Genomic DNA, 17,402 nt, shown 5'->3' with positions numbered 1-17,402 from the left:
ACTTATCGTAAGCTTTTTCTAAATCAATAAAAATAGTATGTAGAGTCTCCTTATTATCTTTGAACTTCTCCATCAAACCTTTCAATAAATGTATATCTTCCATAGTAGACCTGCCTACCTGCCTGGCATAAATCCAAATAGAAATCTTTATAATACGTCTTAACCTATGTTCAATTACCCTCTCCCATAATTCTAAAGTATGACACATCAACTTAATTCCTCCATAATTGGCATACTCTTATGCATCCATTTTATTCTTAAAAATGTAGACCAAAATACTCTTCCTCCACTCCTTAGGGATCTTTTTAGTTTTTAAAATAATAATAAAGAGTTTAGTAAGCCAAGAAACTCTCAAATCTCATAATATTTCTACATTTCAATTGGGATATCATCAGATCCTATAGACTTTCCACCCTTGGTTTTCTTTAAAGCCTTTTCAATTTTTTTATTAATGCGATGGTAAAAATGAAACATTTTAATATTATTAACGATATTAAGATCACTAAGGTCGATCTTATTTTCCGAAAATGGACAATCCACAAAATTTTTGCACTTCTTAAATAGCTGTCTTGTTGCCCTAATTGCTGCAATGGTGCACTTGAAATAATGACAAACTTTGCAACACCAATATAATTCATTTGATCATTAGAAGATTTCCCATCATCTCATGCTCGAATTTGTTTTGGAGTTTGTTTTTCCAAACTATATTTTAATTCTATTTTGCATTCTGAAAATGTAATATTCCAATATTATTTAACACGTGAGCATATGAGTCAAATAAATTAACTTACCTGGAAGGACCTTTTACCGATCAGTTCCTTGATATGTTTTCCTTTTTCTTCATTACATGCGGGGTTCAGGAGAAAATATAATCAGTCATATTGGGTTTCTTTAATGCTGGGTTGTGTGATGAATTGGTTACATTTTTATTGAAATATCAAGAAAAATTGCCAAGGTGGTGTACCTGGATAACAATTTCCTGGTCTGGCAATTTGCTAGAAGCCTGCTTGTGCTTTATTTTGCTTTCCTTGTAGCTTCCTCTAGTTTGTGTTGTTCAGTTAATTTGTCTTCCATGTTTTTATCTATTTCTTAGGTATGGATTTTTTTTTCCAGGTTATTAGTCCTTTAAACTGTGCAAGGAGAGGTTGGATCAACGTTGAAATGGATGTCATTGTTTGTGAGGCATGTGGAGCGCGACTTTTCTTTTCTACTCCACCTTCGTGGGCTATCCAGCAAGGTGGCAAGCAGCTGTTTTCTTTCTTCTGTCCCTTTTCATTATAGTTGAACAACTTATAACCATATATAAATTCTGCTGGAACAAGCACTTAAACTGTGCAATCAAGAAAAAATGTTTAGAACTACTTTAATAAGTGAGCCGCTTAGGACCTTATCAGATATAATAGATGCCATCTTTATAGTATTAAATTATGATTTTCATGGTTGATTATGAAGTTTTAAGTATGGGAATGCCTCTTTTGTGCATTTAGTGATCTTCCTAATTTATTGTTCTCCATGCTATTCTGAGTTTACGACCTTTCTATTTTTGCAGTTGAAAAGGCTGCTGCAGTATTTAGCTTAAAATTGGACAATGGACATAAGCTATTGTGTCCATGGATTGATAATGCATGTGATGAATCATTGTCATATTTTCCATCTTCGCCTTCTCATGTTTTGGTAGAGGGATTCAGAGAACGTTTTCATGCTCTTTTACGGCTAACAGCACTTCCTGTTATTTCTTCAACGTTTATTGATTGTATGAGTAGTCATCGGCTTGATCATTTTTTGTCCGCTCCATTTTGTTCGTCAATCACTTTGAGCAGTGGAATTAGGCTAATTGATGATTGTAGAAGCAAGGATCAACTCGATACGACTGAAGACGGTGATTCCCATGGTTACTACCAGGTTTGCATGCTTAGAAGTACTTGAATATTATATTTGTTGCAAAATGATTTTGCACTTTGCAATTGTTTTTTATTTCAAGCCATATTTGTGAACTTATTAATAATCTATAATCGATCTTTGTTGACTGTGGAATCAAAAAAATATTTATTGACTTAAAACTTTACTTCCTCCCGCCAAAGACGCCCGCGTGGAGGTCAATAACGGTTCCAACTCGATCTCAGTTACAAACCCACTCCAAAACTCTGCAGCACACAATTACACAATCCTCTTTTTCTCCGTTCGAAGCCATCCTGCTTCATAAATTCCCTTGGCACTCCTTTCCCGAGATCCTTCCCATCTCATTCTCCATTATTGTTCACAAATCAAAACCCAGAGCAAAGTCGGAGGAAAAGCAACAAAAGAATCGCGACATACAAATACCTTTGAAACTCTCCACTTGTTCCTGCCCCTCACGCAAGCCGAATTCTTCTTCCACCGAGATGAAACCAAAGCCCTTGCACGTTTTTTCGCCTCACATGCGATCAAGCCCGTCGTAATTCCTTCCACGTCATTGCCTCTTCGAGCTACTAGATCCTCAAACCGAAGCCCCTGCCTGTCTCCCCTATTTTTTCTTCTCTCTTTCTCGTGGAGTTTGCATGATCCCTGCTCCACTCACGTTGCCTCCTCTACTCGAAAGCCTCCCTGCACTGAACTTTGTGTGATCCTCTCCGCCCTAGCACGAAACCGAAGACTTCTTATTCGAGTCGAAGCTTGAGTTGCTGCTTCCCTTGCCATTCAACAGAATTTCAAACTGAGCCTCTCTGGCCTTTCTGTACTCGGCCCTCCTAGCCTTTCTATTTTGAGCCCGTGTACCAACCTCGAGCCCAGCTAGCCAGCCAAGCCTTCCCCAATTTATTATTATTTTTTACTTTTTATCTTGTATACATATATATTATAAGAAGAAACCCTTTTGTCCTCAATCTTCGATCCAGTCGTTTCATTGTTGTCAACATTGTTGCTTCGCTGGAAAAGGTTTAAAAATGGGGCAATAAGGTAATTTGTTAAATTATCCATGCGATGAAGCTTGAGAACCTGTCCTGGGGAATTGAGTACCGTTCAGGGAATTTGTAAACTCTTCCCAAAAAACTTTTTAAAAAAATTAAGGGATTTAAGTACTCATTGTGGGAAACATGAGTACCTTTTCAAGAAATTAAGTACCATAAGGGAAAGTGAAGTATCTATTCGGGGAAATTTGTGCTTGTGATTTGATCTTTTGCAGATACATTGAAGGCTTATAGCGCCTTATGGATAGTGGGTTAAATATTTTGCTTTACTCCTCGATCGCATTCTCTTGCGATACTGACCAACACATTTGATAAACGGCTGGGCAAGTTGGCATTCTTCCGACACCTCTTAACGGGGGTTGAGGCCGGGAGGTTGCCAAATTTTTGAGTAATTTGGACTTGCAAATAAATTAAAGATCTTTAGACTATTTAAATTGGAAATGACTCAAAATCTTGAATTATTTAAATTTGCAAAAAGTATTTTAAAATTTAGGCTTGTATGACTTAAAAATATTTTAAAATTTGGTTTTTTAAACATTAGACTCCTAATGGTTTGAAAATTAATTTAAATTTGAGGTTTTAAATTTAGGCTCCTAGGATTTAAAAATTAATTTGAAATTGGTTTTTTTTAAACTTAATCCTCTATAGTTGAATTATTCAAATTTGTGTTAATAAAGATTTGCAAATGATTTAAAGTATATTCATAGACTATGAATTATTACGAATCGCAAGATTAGCTTAAATATGGAACATCGTATTACGCCAGTAAATGCATAATATAACTTGTTAGCGAATAGAAGACGATCATTTTAAATTTTGAAGTGAAAATTTTTAGCTTAAAATCATAAGAGTTCTAAATGATTTCAAAGTGTATAAACTTCATGATTATTCCTTAAATTAAGTATAACGCTTTGAGATCTATGAAAATATTTAAAAATTTGTATGAGTGAAAGTTTTGATATTCTCAAGTTATGCATGTTTTAGAACATTTACATAAATGAGTCAGTTTTGCATAATTTCAGAGTTTTGCATGTGCCTCTCTAAGCAAGCGTCATCTCAAATTCATATCTTAAAAGATCATCCAGGTCGCTTCAAGCATATAAAATTCTTGAATTATTCAAATTTACAAAATCATAGCCACATGGGCTCCAAATAGAATGCTAAATACTTTAATAAATAGATTAGGAATGTTGTGCGGTTTAAGACTAAACTTTCACTTAAATAGTTGACATTTTGAAAATCAATAAATCGCGCATCCCTGTCTAGTGGGTGGGATTGTATGTCTCACCCAACTAGTTTGGTCATTCTCCTTTTAAAGAGTTGACAAGTCTAATTTTAAAAAATGTCCAAATCACAATTGTAAGATTTTACAAGTTCAAATGACCTAGTTCAATTTTTCTCTCTGTTAGGACCGGAGTCGACGGGACTAATATGCTAAAGATGTCAAAATTGATAAATTTCAAATGAATCTTGAGCATAAAAGTTTTAAATGTCAACTCCCTGATGTGGCCACGTTGATTGTGCAATCGGAGGGGTCAATTTTAAAATTAACTTTGAAAGTAACAAAGCAAACATTCAAGTAATTAATAACTTGAAAAATTAAAGCAAATCACATCCATCCTCTGCAACAGTTTATCGATGGTGATAATTTTGATTGACTTTGACTCACAGAAGAGCTAATGTCACATCAAATATATCATTATATTCACACTAAAAGTAATTTAACACCAGTAAGGACGTGACCTGAGTTTCTTGTCTGCATGGTTTGACCCAAAGACTCCATAAAATAATTGCTACAATTAAAACCTTCTGATTGGGTGGTAGCCGCCAAATGATATCATTATATTACGGTTGCGACCCAGCCTGTATGTTTCTCATTGATTTTCTATTTTTTAAGTTGTGATTTATAATGATACATCTGATTGACACAAAACCTTCTGTCAGCTAAGGACTACTTAAATTTATCTTCTTAGACAAATATTCAGTGCAAATTTAGAAAGTTTTCTTGAATTATGCAAGCCATGGTTGTTGATAATACAACTCAGTCGGGCTGGATCGACTACCTTCTTTGACTATGTTGATTAGGGAGCATGACAACTTGGAACAACGAAACCATGAGATTTTCATCGGGTTTGTCATAATTTCCCCCATAATTTGTTTTAAGCTCCAAGTGATAAATTTTATAATTTATAACACATGTCTAATGCTACTATATGCTGATTATTTAGTGTTAAATGATGCCTTAATCGAAAGTGCTCTTTTATTATAAGGAGGGGTAATTAACCATAGGGGCTTGTGCCTATGGGAAAGCTCGAACCCTAGATCAAAAAGTCCTTGCAAATTGAGGATGAAATCTATGGGTAGTATTTTATCTATTATTCTATCTATCTTTTGAAAATTTGACCCTCAAAACTCCTTTAACAAAACAACAACAAAGAGCTCTGAGGCTTTGAATTTTTGGAGCCTACAAGCTTAAATCGACCTTCATTCTCAAAAGATTTGAGCCTTCATCCTCTCTCACGGAGTTTAAAGATAGCCTTGCGTAGCCACTTTCCAAGTACTTAGAGTAGACAATTCCCATTTTTTTCTTTTATGTATGTTGCAAGCTACAACGATATGCCTTTTTTTGTCGTAAGAAAAAGATAGATTACAGGACAAGGCAGTAAGTGTTTTTGCTGTTTGATAACAAATGATATGGGATGATGGATGTTGGTGTTGTTCAATAAAGGCAATGAACGATGGTGGACATATTTATTTTGCGATGATGGATGTTGACATTATTCGACAGCGAGCATCTATGGCATTCAACAATGATTAGCAATGGGCGTCATCATTAGCGGTCTCCAGTTGCTGCCACTATTCGATTGCTATACATTTCCATTGCTTACATCAAATAATATTAGGGTTTTAAATGAACCGAGCGTTAAAGAAATTGTTTGCAGCGCTAATGAAATAAAGCTCATTCATGGTTATGTGATTGAATAATCAAATTAACTTTAACACGTCTCAGTTGCTGAATGAATAAGGTCAACCAACCTTTTTGCTCAAGAAGGTATCCACCCAAAAAGCGACTTATGAACACATGATTTTGATGTGGTAAGGATCGTTTATTAAGTTTGCTTAATCAAAATTTGCTAAGATGAACATGCTTGACTTGTAAACGAGCAACTTGATTAAAGCTTACTAATTATACTATGAATAAGCTCAGGCCAAGCTGAAACCAAGATCGAGCTTGAGCATTATCACAAAAGCTCAAATTGAGCTCGAATCAAGCTTAAACAAGCTTTAGATTAACTAGAGCTCAAACAGTCTCTTGATTGGCTCTCGGTTTGGCTTGTTTGCAAGCTTAGCTATTAGTTAGAGACCTCTGCCAATACCTTAATTTTCAAACATAGTTGTATCGTCCAGAGTGCTTTTCATATATTTATACTTCTTCATTCATAATCTCTGGCATATTTAAATTCCCCCCAGTGTTTTATCTTTTTTTTTTTGACACAACCTTCATATTTGCACTCTAATGATCAAAATTTTTTAAGTCATAAAACTTTTTTGATCTCATCGTATTGCTGTCGTATTTGGCACTAGGCATTGACACCATTAGTTAGTTAAAAAGATTTCCAATTTTCATGCAGTGGCACTTGCTAGAGTGCGAGAAACTTAAAAAAATAATAATGAAAAGATTATGCACCTAACATCCATGTGGTTCGATCAAACTAAGTCAATATTTATGAGAGATGAACCCCATTTGAAAAACCAACAGGGGCACAAATAATAAAAGCACTGTTAAGTATTCTTCTCAAGTCAATGTACACTCAATTTTGCCATAAAAGAGAATCCCATATCTTTCAAGCCAAACAACAAAAGACAGTCACACAAGATATAATGAATAAAGAATATTTAATTAAATTGATGAATTCTTCATTTAAACTATCCTCCAAAATAGCTTCTCATTGAATCATCATAATATTTTTGGCACCATCATATCTGCACTGTATCGAGATGGTAATTTAGGTTTACTTTTTTTTTTTGTTTTCTCATTTTTTTTAATTTCTCCCTTTTCTTCGCTGCTTTCCCGTTAAATAACAATTGTGCACCTTCCTGGCTCATATAAAATGCCGCCAATTCCCACGCAACAAACTTTCGATTCTCTCAAGTTCATAAGCAGCAATTCCTCACCTTTTTCATAAATTTATAGGAGTTTAAAGTTTGACTTCTATATTTAAATTTAGTTTTACTTTGTCAGGGAGCATGCACTAAGGCGAATTAAAGAATGGCTTGTTACACCAGCGGCTAAAATATTTTTCATAAGCCAAATCGACACTACAATATGATCATATGATGATACTAACTTGATTCAAGAATTACACGGAATCAATATGATTTTTACGTAACCTTGGTTTTTTCTAATGTTTTTCTATGAGATCAAACGCAATAATCCTCCCAAGTTTACGAAGATATGATCATGGAATGAAAATAATCAATATTTTTCGAAGTAACGCCTACACCCATGTGTGTTGAGCCTTGAATTGAAGATGTAAACAATGCATCCAAACACCAAGCCAACTTATCTGCACCCAAAATAAAATAAAAAAAAACATTAATTGATCAATAAAAAATTAATTATGTTTTTATTGCATTCAATCTTTCCTCCGCTTGGTGTTTTTTGCTATCTTTGTTTTTGAAACCCAAATTCCAGCAATGGATAATTTATTTATCACCAAGAGAGAGTACTAATAGAAGTTGTTGGTTTTGATCTTTCACTTTGATTGGTGTGGCAGGTTTTTTAGATTCCTGACCTGGCCAAACCTTCTGTATAGGAATACATAGAGATAGAGAAAAAGAAGGCTGATGACTTTTGGCCTAACACAGGACTTGAGAGCTGGCGGGCATTGGAACGAGAGAGGAAGAGACATGACAGAGTTGGAGGGGAATTAATGCCATGTGAATTGAATTGTACTCAATTTATTTCAAAGCCTTGATATAAGCAATATTCCAACCAATTCACTCCATAGTTAAGAAATTAAAAAAAAGTCATAATATTTCAAATCTAGCCCAATGATGGGAATAATATAACTCGTTTTTACTCTAAACAATTTATTTGATAGAAAAATTTCAGATCTAATTGCTTAGTGATTTTATTTGTTAATTAAAGGGAAAATAACTAAGAGAATCTTCCATGAAACTATTCTCTACTTGATTTCAGCTGCTGTGAAGAGTGGGAAAGTTCTGTGGTATGATACTTGAGATTTATCTTTATTCTCATATACCTGGAATAATTATCCACTCCTTTTAGAACAGTGTTTGTGAAATTGAACTTTGATTTTTCTTGTTTAGCTTAATTTGTTGAATTAGTTTTTGAATTTTGTATATTTTTTAAATCGTGTTAAAAATCCTCCCTAATGGCTAAGATTGTTTGGTTGGTTTTAACTTTATTAAAAACCTAAAATGAACTCAAGCTTTTGACCTTCTTACTTTTCTGAAAATTATGTTTAATTTTGGATCCATTTAGCTTGAATTATTTTTATTTTATTTTTTTAATTTTCTAAGTCTCCTTTTTTTAAGCATCTTTTTGACACATTAAGCTTTATTTTTACATGTTTATTTCAGTTCAAGTGGTATGAATTAGGGCTTTAGAGCTGCACAGTTTATGGACATGAAGACTTAATATATGGCGAGGACCAACCACTTGGCCTTTCAATGCTAATATATGCTTCACGTATTCATTGTGGAACTAAGCCAATAATCGCACTTTCATTGAAACAATCTCTCTCTCATTTCAGGGCTTTCCTTACTAATAGTTGACTTTCTTTCGAACAAAAATTTCAAATTGATTGATTATCAATCTTGAGAAGATGTATTAGGAGTCACCCAATTATTAACCATATTTATGATCGAAAGCATAAAAAACATATAGGAGTTTCAAATTTTGTGAATCACTTGATATCATGCGAAACTTATGTTCTTATACTTGTTAAGAAGTGTGAGCCAAAGAAGACCAAAGCGGGGGCTTCATTTACTAGTGGCCAAACCCATTTTCATCCCACAAGCTTAAGCCTAACCAACTACTTTTTATGCCTGCACGGACGTACTTTTCCCTGATTAATATAATACTAACCTAATACTCTCATGCTGCTTAAAAAAACTTAACTTGGAGCCATAAAAGAAATGTTTTAAAACATTTAAACCTAATTTTATTAAAGAAAAAGGAGATTGTATAATTTTTCTGAAAATGCAACGCATGGAGCTCCTATTAATGCTCAGTTTTGGGAGAGGAGGTTGTGTGCAATGATATCTTTGCATTTGCATCTAGAATAAGTTATAGCAAACATTTTTGCCTGATTATATTAAAAAAAAGGACGTCTAATTATAGGATGCTCCTGCCTGAATAAGCAATACAATAGCTATGCGGGCCTTGCTACAATTGGTGAGACGAAGAATCACTATCTTGCCTGGTTTATTCTGATCGAATCACATTTTTTCCCAAGGCATCAGTTCAAATTAAGGATAGTTTCTAAATCAGTGCAAAGGTTTTGCTTTACAGTTCGTGATGCAGACATTTTTAGCTTGTGCAGTGCTCTTCATTGCTGACCACAGTTTTCATGACGAAGGGCCATTGATGGCATCACCTGATCACCCCGATTTTATGTATTCAAACTAAGATGACTAAAGCCAGGTCTAGGGTTTTGGTTTATAGCTCCATGAATATATGCATCCACTTGTTCTTTTCCTTACTGAAATAAAATTAAATTTTTTTTCTTGTTTCACTGGCTTTTCTGATCTTATTTTTCCTTTTGCTCTTGCTGAAATAATGTTGATTAACAATTTACAGGCACTGAAAATAATAAGCTTATGTGGATGGGAACCTCGCTTGCTTCCATATACTGTTGAATTTGAGGGTAAGTGTGGTCCATCTGCCAATGCCATCAATCCACTGGAGTCTTCAGAAGAGATACCTTGCGAACCAACACAAAATATCACAAAATCCTCATCAAACAGTCACAATGATGTTCCACATGGTGAATATCTATATGATCAATCATCTACAGTCTTAGATTGTCGGTTTTGTGGTGCCTGTGTGGGTCTCTGGTTTTTCAAGACAGTACCTCGTCCTCTTGAATTCTTCAGGATAATTATAGATGGTAGTCCTCAAAGTGAATCAACTACTGGAACAACAGATTTTGGCAGAGGAGATCACAATGCTGATAAAGAGAAGCCATTTTGCTTAAATTTAACAATTGCAGGTGGTCCTCCGCCAACCAAACAACATTTTCATCCAAAAATATCTTTTCCCGCTGTTAGTAGGCATATGAGAGCTGAGTTGTCATATAATACTTGTTTAAGATTGAACCAAGGTTCATCAGGGAAGGAAGACAATGCTGGCCAAGAAGAGGAATTTAATGGTCATCATGAAGCTGGATCACTGGCTGTTGGATCCTTGAAGCGCAAAAGAAGTGAAACTGAAAATTTGAATTCTCAAATATATTTGGAAGGAAATCATGGTGATGAGGGCGATGGACTTGCTGGTGAAGTGGGCAGCGAACATACTTCCGAAGAAACCCTGTATAACACTCCATTTACTGATGCTAGAGAATCAAATGATTTGGTTTCAGTTTCAAGATCAGAGGAATCAAACTTTGGTGATAGACCAGAAAATGATCATTGCTATCCTTTAGTGCCTGCTTCTTCTGTTGCTAATGTCGATTCATCCACCTGCTCCAAAGCTGGGGAAGAGGGTCCTTGTTTCCCAACAGCTGACGGAACAAGTTTAGACAAACAAGATTCAATAGGATCTGCGAGGAAAGTATCTATTTCTGTTGCTCGGGATGATGGTCTTGATCATTTATTCGGTAAGAGTTTTCTAGCTTGCATATTTTATGGATATTAATAATATGATTGTTATTCTTATTGAGATGGTGAATGAGCATGTTGTCTGTTGTGACTCTTCACTGAATACCGATTGCAGTTTCATGTCGTCGTATTTGCATTTAAAGTGTTGTCATCATGGTACTCCATAGACTTGCTTATTCTATTACTTTCAGGTGACATGTAGGCTGCTGTGGCAAACATTCTGATCTGGCATGAACGGCTGAGCCATCTTTTTGGGAATGGTTTTTTTATAAAATTCGATAAATTTCCTTAATTTTAATAAATTTAATGGGCTATTACATTATGTAATAAATTATAATGTTGATTCTGCTGGGAAGTTTAATATAGGAAGGGGAAAAAAGAGTGAAAGACAGTTAGGAAAGGAAAAAAACCACCTAAATTTCTCATTGTTGATGCTCGATCTTAAATGCATCTTGTTATGTAATCCTCAAGTGCCAAATCTAATCCTTGAAGCAAAGAGAAGAATATGCTAACCGAAAAATCAAAATACTATGGTTACCAACATCAAAAATTACTTGGGTACTATTTATAATCATGGAATTAATTTAAAGTTATAACTCTAGCTAAACAAATAAAAAATATTTAAGTTTTCTTGATTGTAATTTATGTATTAATTTCCAAAAATTATTTGAAAGGTGATTAAAGATTAAATAACATAAAAAATACACCTAATCCGTTACATAAAGTTTCTCATGATGTTGGACTGGTGTTCGACTTCCCATAGTATTATAGGGCCTTCACTATCTCGGGGCTAAAATGAACTATGCTTTTGAGAGTTAAACTGCTAGAGAAAATGTTTTATTGCTGAGCTAGTAAAATTTTTCCCATGAGAAACTCACACATTAGAAAAAGAGCAAAGAAATGGAGAATCAATGTGTAGGAATAGTTTCTTCCCGAGGCAAAAGAAATGCGCAGTTATGAAGATTCAAGCAAACAAATATAATATGAGGAAATCAGATGTATAAATTGAAATGATATTTCGAACCTGGCCAGATATAATATTCTCATAAGTAGGATTCGGCATTTCAATAGCCATAAATAGTTGTGATCTTGGCAATTATCGCTCTAATATTTTAATGATAGTAATTTTTAGAATAATCAAATATAGTAACATTTAGCTCTGCTAGTGTCAAAAGGCAAGAGATTTAATATTTTTGTTTTCGTCTGATAAGTTTTTTTTTAATTTTATCTTCTCACATTCTTTAACTTATCCATGGGCTGTAATTTTGTGCTGCTTTTTATTTATGAAATTGTACCCCCACATTAGATGCACTGTAAGAAAAGGAACTTCAACCCTCCTAGAAAAGACTTTGATTTTTACAGACTGCTCCAATATTGAATATTCCTCTTACATTTCCTAAGTTGTACTTCAGAGGCAATGCAATTACTTTCAACAACCTGCTAATCAGAAGGTTATGAAGCATTGGTGGGACTACGATGCTTGTTTCCTGCATCCACTGGCTGATCAATGAAGACTGGGAATATATCATAAATAAAAATTGGTGTGATTTAATTAAGTAGTAAGAAAAACAATCTTTTGCAGCTTGCTGTCAAATTAGGCAACTTGGGAGAAGTAGATAAAAATAACATATACGGCCTAGATAATGTAAAATAGCTATCTGAAAAACAGCGATCTGCGGCTCACAGAATGTTAACAAATTGTGTGTGATCCACCATCGAACTTAATGTTCATAAAATTATAAATATGCTTAATACTTGAACAAAAAAAGAATATCACCTTAAAGTTCACGAAAATTACTAATAAAAACAGCAAAATTATTGTGTTCTCGGATTCAAATGGCTCTTTTCTATGCTAAATACTCTAACAAGTACTGACCATTAAGGATTCTCGAATAAGCTAAATAGAGAAGTAATCGTACTTTGACTATTAAAATCCAACTACTAAATATTTTCACGGTAAGAACAAACCCAGAATCAAAAAAATCAGAGAAATAAAGTTGAGGGATAATTAAGAGATACAGATGAGGCAGAACTGAGAAAGAGAGTAAAGAAAATATCTCATATAAATTTTTGAAGCGATACTCCTACACAATTTACTTCTTGAAAGTACTAGCCACACATAATTTCATTCATTCAATCAATAAAATAATCCAAATGTTCATCATGAATGTCTTTTTATAGAAATAAGGTTGCAAAGATATGACATATATATGTTAAATAGAAAATCTGAATCTATTTGAAGCCAAGTCAACTATCCTAATAATTTAAATTCAAACTTAAAATATCCAAATAAGATCTTTGAACCTTGTAAAACAAATCAATTTAAAAATAAGAGTCGTCCATAGTTAGAAGTCATCCTAAAGGGCAAGTAAAATTGGTCTCGTTTGGCTCCTTTATAGTTTGATTTAACCATTATGGATTGGCCTATGAAGATCTGGTCCTTTATGGGCTAAAATGGTTGATTGAATCAGTTTATATACTAACAATGTCCTCTTCTACTAAAGAGTTTGTTGGAGACCATGTAGGAAGTGGCATCATTTGATCTTGTGATGGAAGAAGCGGCCATGTAATGGAAGGAGCTTCATGAGAATTAAATTCACAGTAAAGGCAAATATTAGAGTTTTAGGTGTTGGCCAACTCAATTCATCCAACAACTATAAAGGTCTTATTAATGTGAATCAACAATGGGGTCAAAGATGATGATAATAGTAGCAATACTAATTCAAGTTCTGATGGGTACTACTAATTCAAGCTCTAATGGGTGTGTAGTTGGAGCAAATTATAATTATTTGAATTAGGAGACTGACATTACTGGAAAATAAACTGGAGCATAATCTTCTGCTAAATTTGCAGGAGATGCTATATCTCCATGAATAACATCTTCCACTAATATTATAATTTCATGTAATATTTCAGGATCATCCCTAGGTGCAATAATAACCAGTCTTGAAATCCTAATTCGTCATTAGGAAGAAAATTTCATCTTAAAAATATTCATAAGGACTACCATCTGAAAGAGATCGATGAAAATTTTGCGGCACATTTTGTTGAATAGGATTCAAAGGAATATTTGTAGTCCATGCAATGAATTGTATGAAATTTAATAGTGCAGTTTTAAGTTGGATTGCCGCATAATGCAGCATATCATGTGCTTCAGTAGTATGGATCCAAGACTTTTCATCATCAGCACATGAATCATAGTCATCCTTATGAGTAAAGGTGAGAAAGGAAAAGATTATCCACAAATAAAATATTCATAATGCATGAAATAATGTTGATGTCAATAATAGGCTAATGCTAAAACATTGAGTAATGAAGAAACCTGAGATAATTATTGGTGGTTGTGAAGGCCAATGACAAGCGCTGGCTGATATTATTTGAAGCGAAGGGAACAAAAATCGAAGTAGTTCATGCAATAATTGTGTAAACCTGCATGACTAGGTGAAGAGATTGAAGAAGAGATTGGAGGGCTTGGAATTAGCGAGAAAATGGAACATATGTTAATGGAAGGGAAGTGGTCAAGGGTTTAGGATTGGGAGTAATCCAATTCAATGATTGGCTAAGTGGAGATTGTGATACCTAAATGTAAAGATTTCAAAGATATCTTTAACATTTTCATTTGGGCTTGAAACGAACATTGCTTTTTTTAAAAATATATATATATATATTAAAAGGCTTAAATTTGAATAAATTGTCAACTTTGTAATCCAAGTTTGGGATCACCATTCTTTGGGTTTAACAAAACTAAGGATTTTTCCCTTTAACAAACCTTAAATTTTTAAATAAATAGTCGGACATTTTATCAGTATTTAACAAGATTCTAATTGCTATATTGCCAAATAATTTTTAGGTTTTAACATCTTGATATTTGTTAAATTTGAATTGACCAGATTAACTAAAATTTACACAAGTTAAACGCTAGTTGCAACCTAATGGCTCTTCAGAAGACTTCATTCTTCAGAAGACTTCATTCTAGTTAAAAAACGAAGTAGCATATTAATAAAAAAATAGAACTTTCAAGCCTACATCAAAAAACATATTGAAATTGATTTTTTAATGACATTGGCAAGAAAAAACTCAGACATGGCAACAAGTTAGGGCAAGTAATGTTGGCTTAGTTACAACAAAACGATTTCACCTTAGATAATTTAACCAAGAAAATTAAGACGCACAACAATCGAGATAAAAAAATTGATGCGGGCAATTGAGATCAAGGAGAAGTCACTCGTTTTGGCACACAAATTGCACAAAGATTTCATAAAACTGCATCGAATGGTAAGCCAACGGCTAGAACGGATGTGATTCACTATATGCTTATGTATCAGCTGCTCTGCCAGTTTTCGAACGATTGAGGGTCCATGGGCAGCGGAAACTTTTAGGGTTATATAATAATAATTAAAAAACTAATTACAAATTTTGGTTCAGGCCAGTTGGAGCACAAGGCACCAATGCCCCCATTTTAGCTCTGTCAATGCATGCGAGGTATGTAGACCGGTGCTAGTGACAGTATAAAGGAATCTATTGGCAGGCAAGGCAGGATTAATAGATCTACATGTGTAGGAGTGTTCACCTCACAGCTTGAATTTAGAATCCATTCAATCGACCACAATTAATTTCATTCTTCCAATCAACAGTAATAATCCTGATGTTCAACATGGATTTCTGTTTTTAGAAATATGGTTACGAGGTAAAACTTTTAATTTTAAAAAAATTCTATCTAAAGCTAAGTTAAATCCTATCTTAATAATTTAAATTCAAAATAAAAATTAACCAAAAGTAGATAATTGAACCTAATAAAATAAATTAAATAGAAAATAAGAGAATTTAAATCAGCAATAGAAAGTAGCTTTAAAAGGCTCCAAAAACCGACTTTTTTTTACTGCCCTATGATGGTTGATTTGTATTGCTTCTTTTTCATGCAAATTTTTGTTATTCAGTGATTCTTTTGTTTTTTTTTTTTTTTTTGGCAAAACTGTCAGCCTTTTATTTTCCAATATTGATTCTGTTATAAATTGATTCTTCCATAGAATATCGGAAGCAGACTCAACTCATGGATTTTGATCCCATAAAGCAGCATCGGCCTTTTTGCCCCTGGTTTTCTTATGAGGGCAAAAACTTGCCGGGATGGAAAGCAACACTCTCAGCTTTAGATGATCTTGAAAAGAATTCTTCGCAACCGCCAGAACAAACAGAAGCTCCTTCCAGTTTTCTTGATGAGGTAATTTTGACATTTCCTCCCTGAGACTTCTTTGGGTTATAGATTGCATGCATAAATAGCTTTCACAACTCGAGCATCCCGCAAACCCTCACTTCAGATATGTTATGAGTGTGGTTATAAAAAAAGTTCGACCATTTCAATATGTCAAAAAATTATAGGAATATTAACATTCATACCACTCATTTCTTATGTATTTACATATCTAACATCTAAACTTCAATTTTAACATTTGGACCAGCTTACCTATTGCATGAAAAGGTGTAGTTTACTTTATAAAAGTTAAAATAGTGGTATTTTTTATGTGATATGAAAGGTTTGGGTGTGTATATGTAAAATGTAAAGTTTAGGTGTTAGACATGTAAATAAATAAGAATTAGGTGGTAATTCCCCAAAATTATAATTACCACCAAAGCATTCAAAAAATATATTTTCCAAATGACATTTTGAGAACTACTTTTACAGATAGGTGTAGTTGCAATTTGCAAATTCATCCAATTTTTTTAACTTTTGATTGTGTTTTCCTTCTAACATAAGATGCGTTTTATCCAGGCTGATGACCCTGTTGTTTCTGTAAGAAAGCTTTTCGCATCCCCACCATTTAAAAGATTCAAGGAGAGTCGGTAGTCACCAGGAAGTTAGAAAACAGGATATTGATCTTGAAACTGTAAGCGTGGAGGTTTGACTTTCGTCAATGAACTTTGGCTTTTCTCATTCCTGTGTATCTGAGAAACTGAAGAGTTCTGTTCTCATGGCGTAATTGCACTTATGCAATTTGGACGGTGTCTTTGAAAAGCTGCTATTTGCTGCAAATAAAATTTTGATTTACATCTTTGCATTTTTTCGTCTTCTCCCTGCCTTGATATTTTTGTAATCCGATCATTAGAGCGCTCAAGACATTCTCATGGCTCCGCCCAGTTGTGCAGAAAGTGGAGGATGGATTTGAATTTTTAGAAGGATGAGTTTCTACAGGCATGATTTGAATTCTCTTCACTCTGTTAGATCTTACTTTTTTCTTTTGTTTTTTTCTGTTAGATCTTACTTAGAAATCAAATCTGATAGCTTGTTTGGTCGGCTTTTTTCTTTTGAAATGTAATCTTCTAAGTTGATTTTGTTTGATGTCTGTAAAACTGGTAATCTGACTCGAGTGTGTAAATTCCATTTGTTTTAATTTCTGCAGCTCTTTCTTTTGTATTATGTTGGTGTGATGGCCCATTGCTTGTCATTTGGTAAGTGGTGCTTACTTTTATCTGGATATTAGTTATTCTTATTTCCATTATTATTATCAGATCATTTCATATGCTGACTCGGCCTCTCTGAAATTATAATTTTTTTTAATATTTTGGTTGCTGCTTTTGTAAGTTAAATCAAACTTTTATTTTCCTCAAAAATAT

At 33.8% G+C, this 17,402-nt stretch overlaps 1 protein-coding gene across 1 annotated transcript in view; it reads left to right on the top strand.

Annotated features, from left to right (window-relative positions):
• LOC110018814 overlaps positions 1 to 17,180 on the top strand; it is a 24,945-nt gene extending 7,765 nt beyond the window's left edge. The window contains exons 4-8 of the mRNA XM_020716257.1: positions 1,114 to 1,237; positions 1,550 to 1,902; positions 9,775 to 10,792; positions 15,821 to 16,011; positions 16,561 to 17,180. Of these exons, the coding sequence (XP_020571916.1) occupies positions 1,114 to 1,237; positions 1,550 to 1,902; positions 9,775 to 10,792; positions 15,821 to 16,011; positions 16,561 to 16,635 (1,761 nt within the window). The 3' untranslated portion in view covers positions 16,636 to 17,180. The remainder of the gene's footprint in view (positions 1 to 1,113; positions 1,238 to 1,549; positions 1,903 to 9,774; positions 10,793 to 15,820; positions 16,012 to 16,560) is intronic.
• The last annotated feature ends 222 nt before the right edge of the window (positions 17,181 to 17,402 follow it).

The sequence above is a fragment of the Phalaenopsis equestris genome, unplaced genomic scaffold, assembly GCF_001263595.1.
Source record: "Phalaenopsis equestris unplaced genomic scaffold, ASM126359v1 Scaffold000036, whole genome shotgun sequence".
Classification (NCBI taxonomy): Eukaryota; Viridiplantae; Streptophyta; class Magnoliopsida; order Asparagales; family Orchidaceae; genus Phalaenopsis; species Phalaenopsis equestris.
This window is presented reverse-complemented; position numbering and strand designations above follow the sequence as displayed.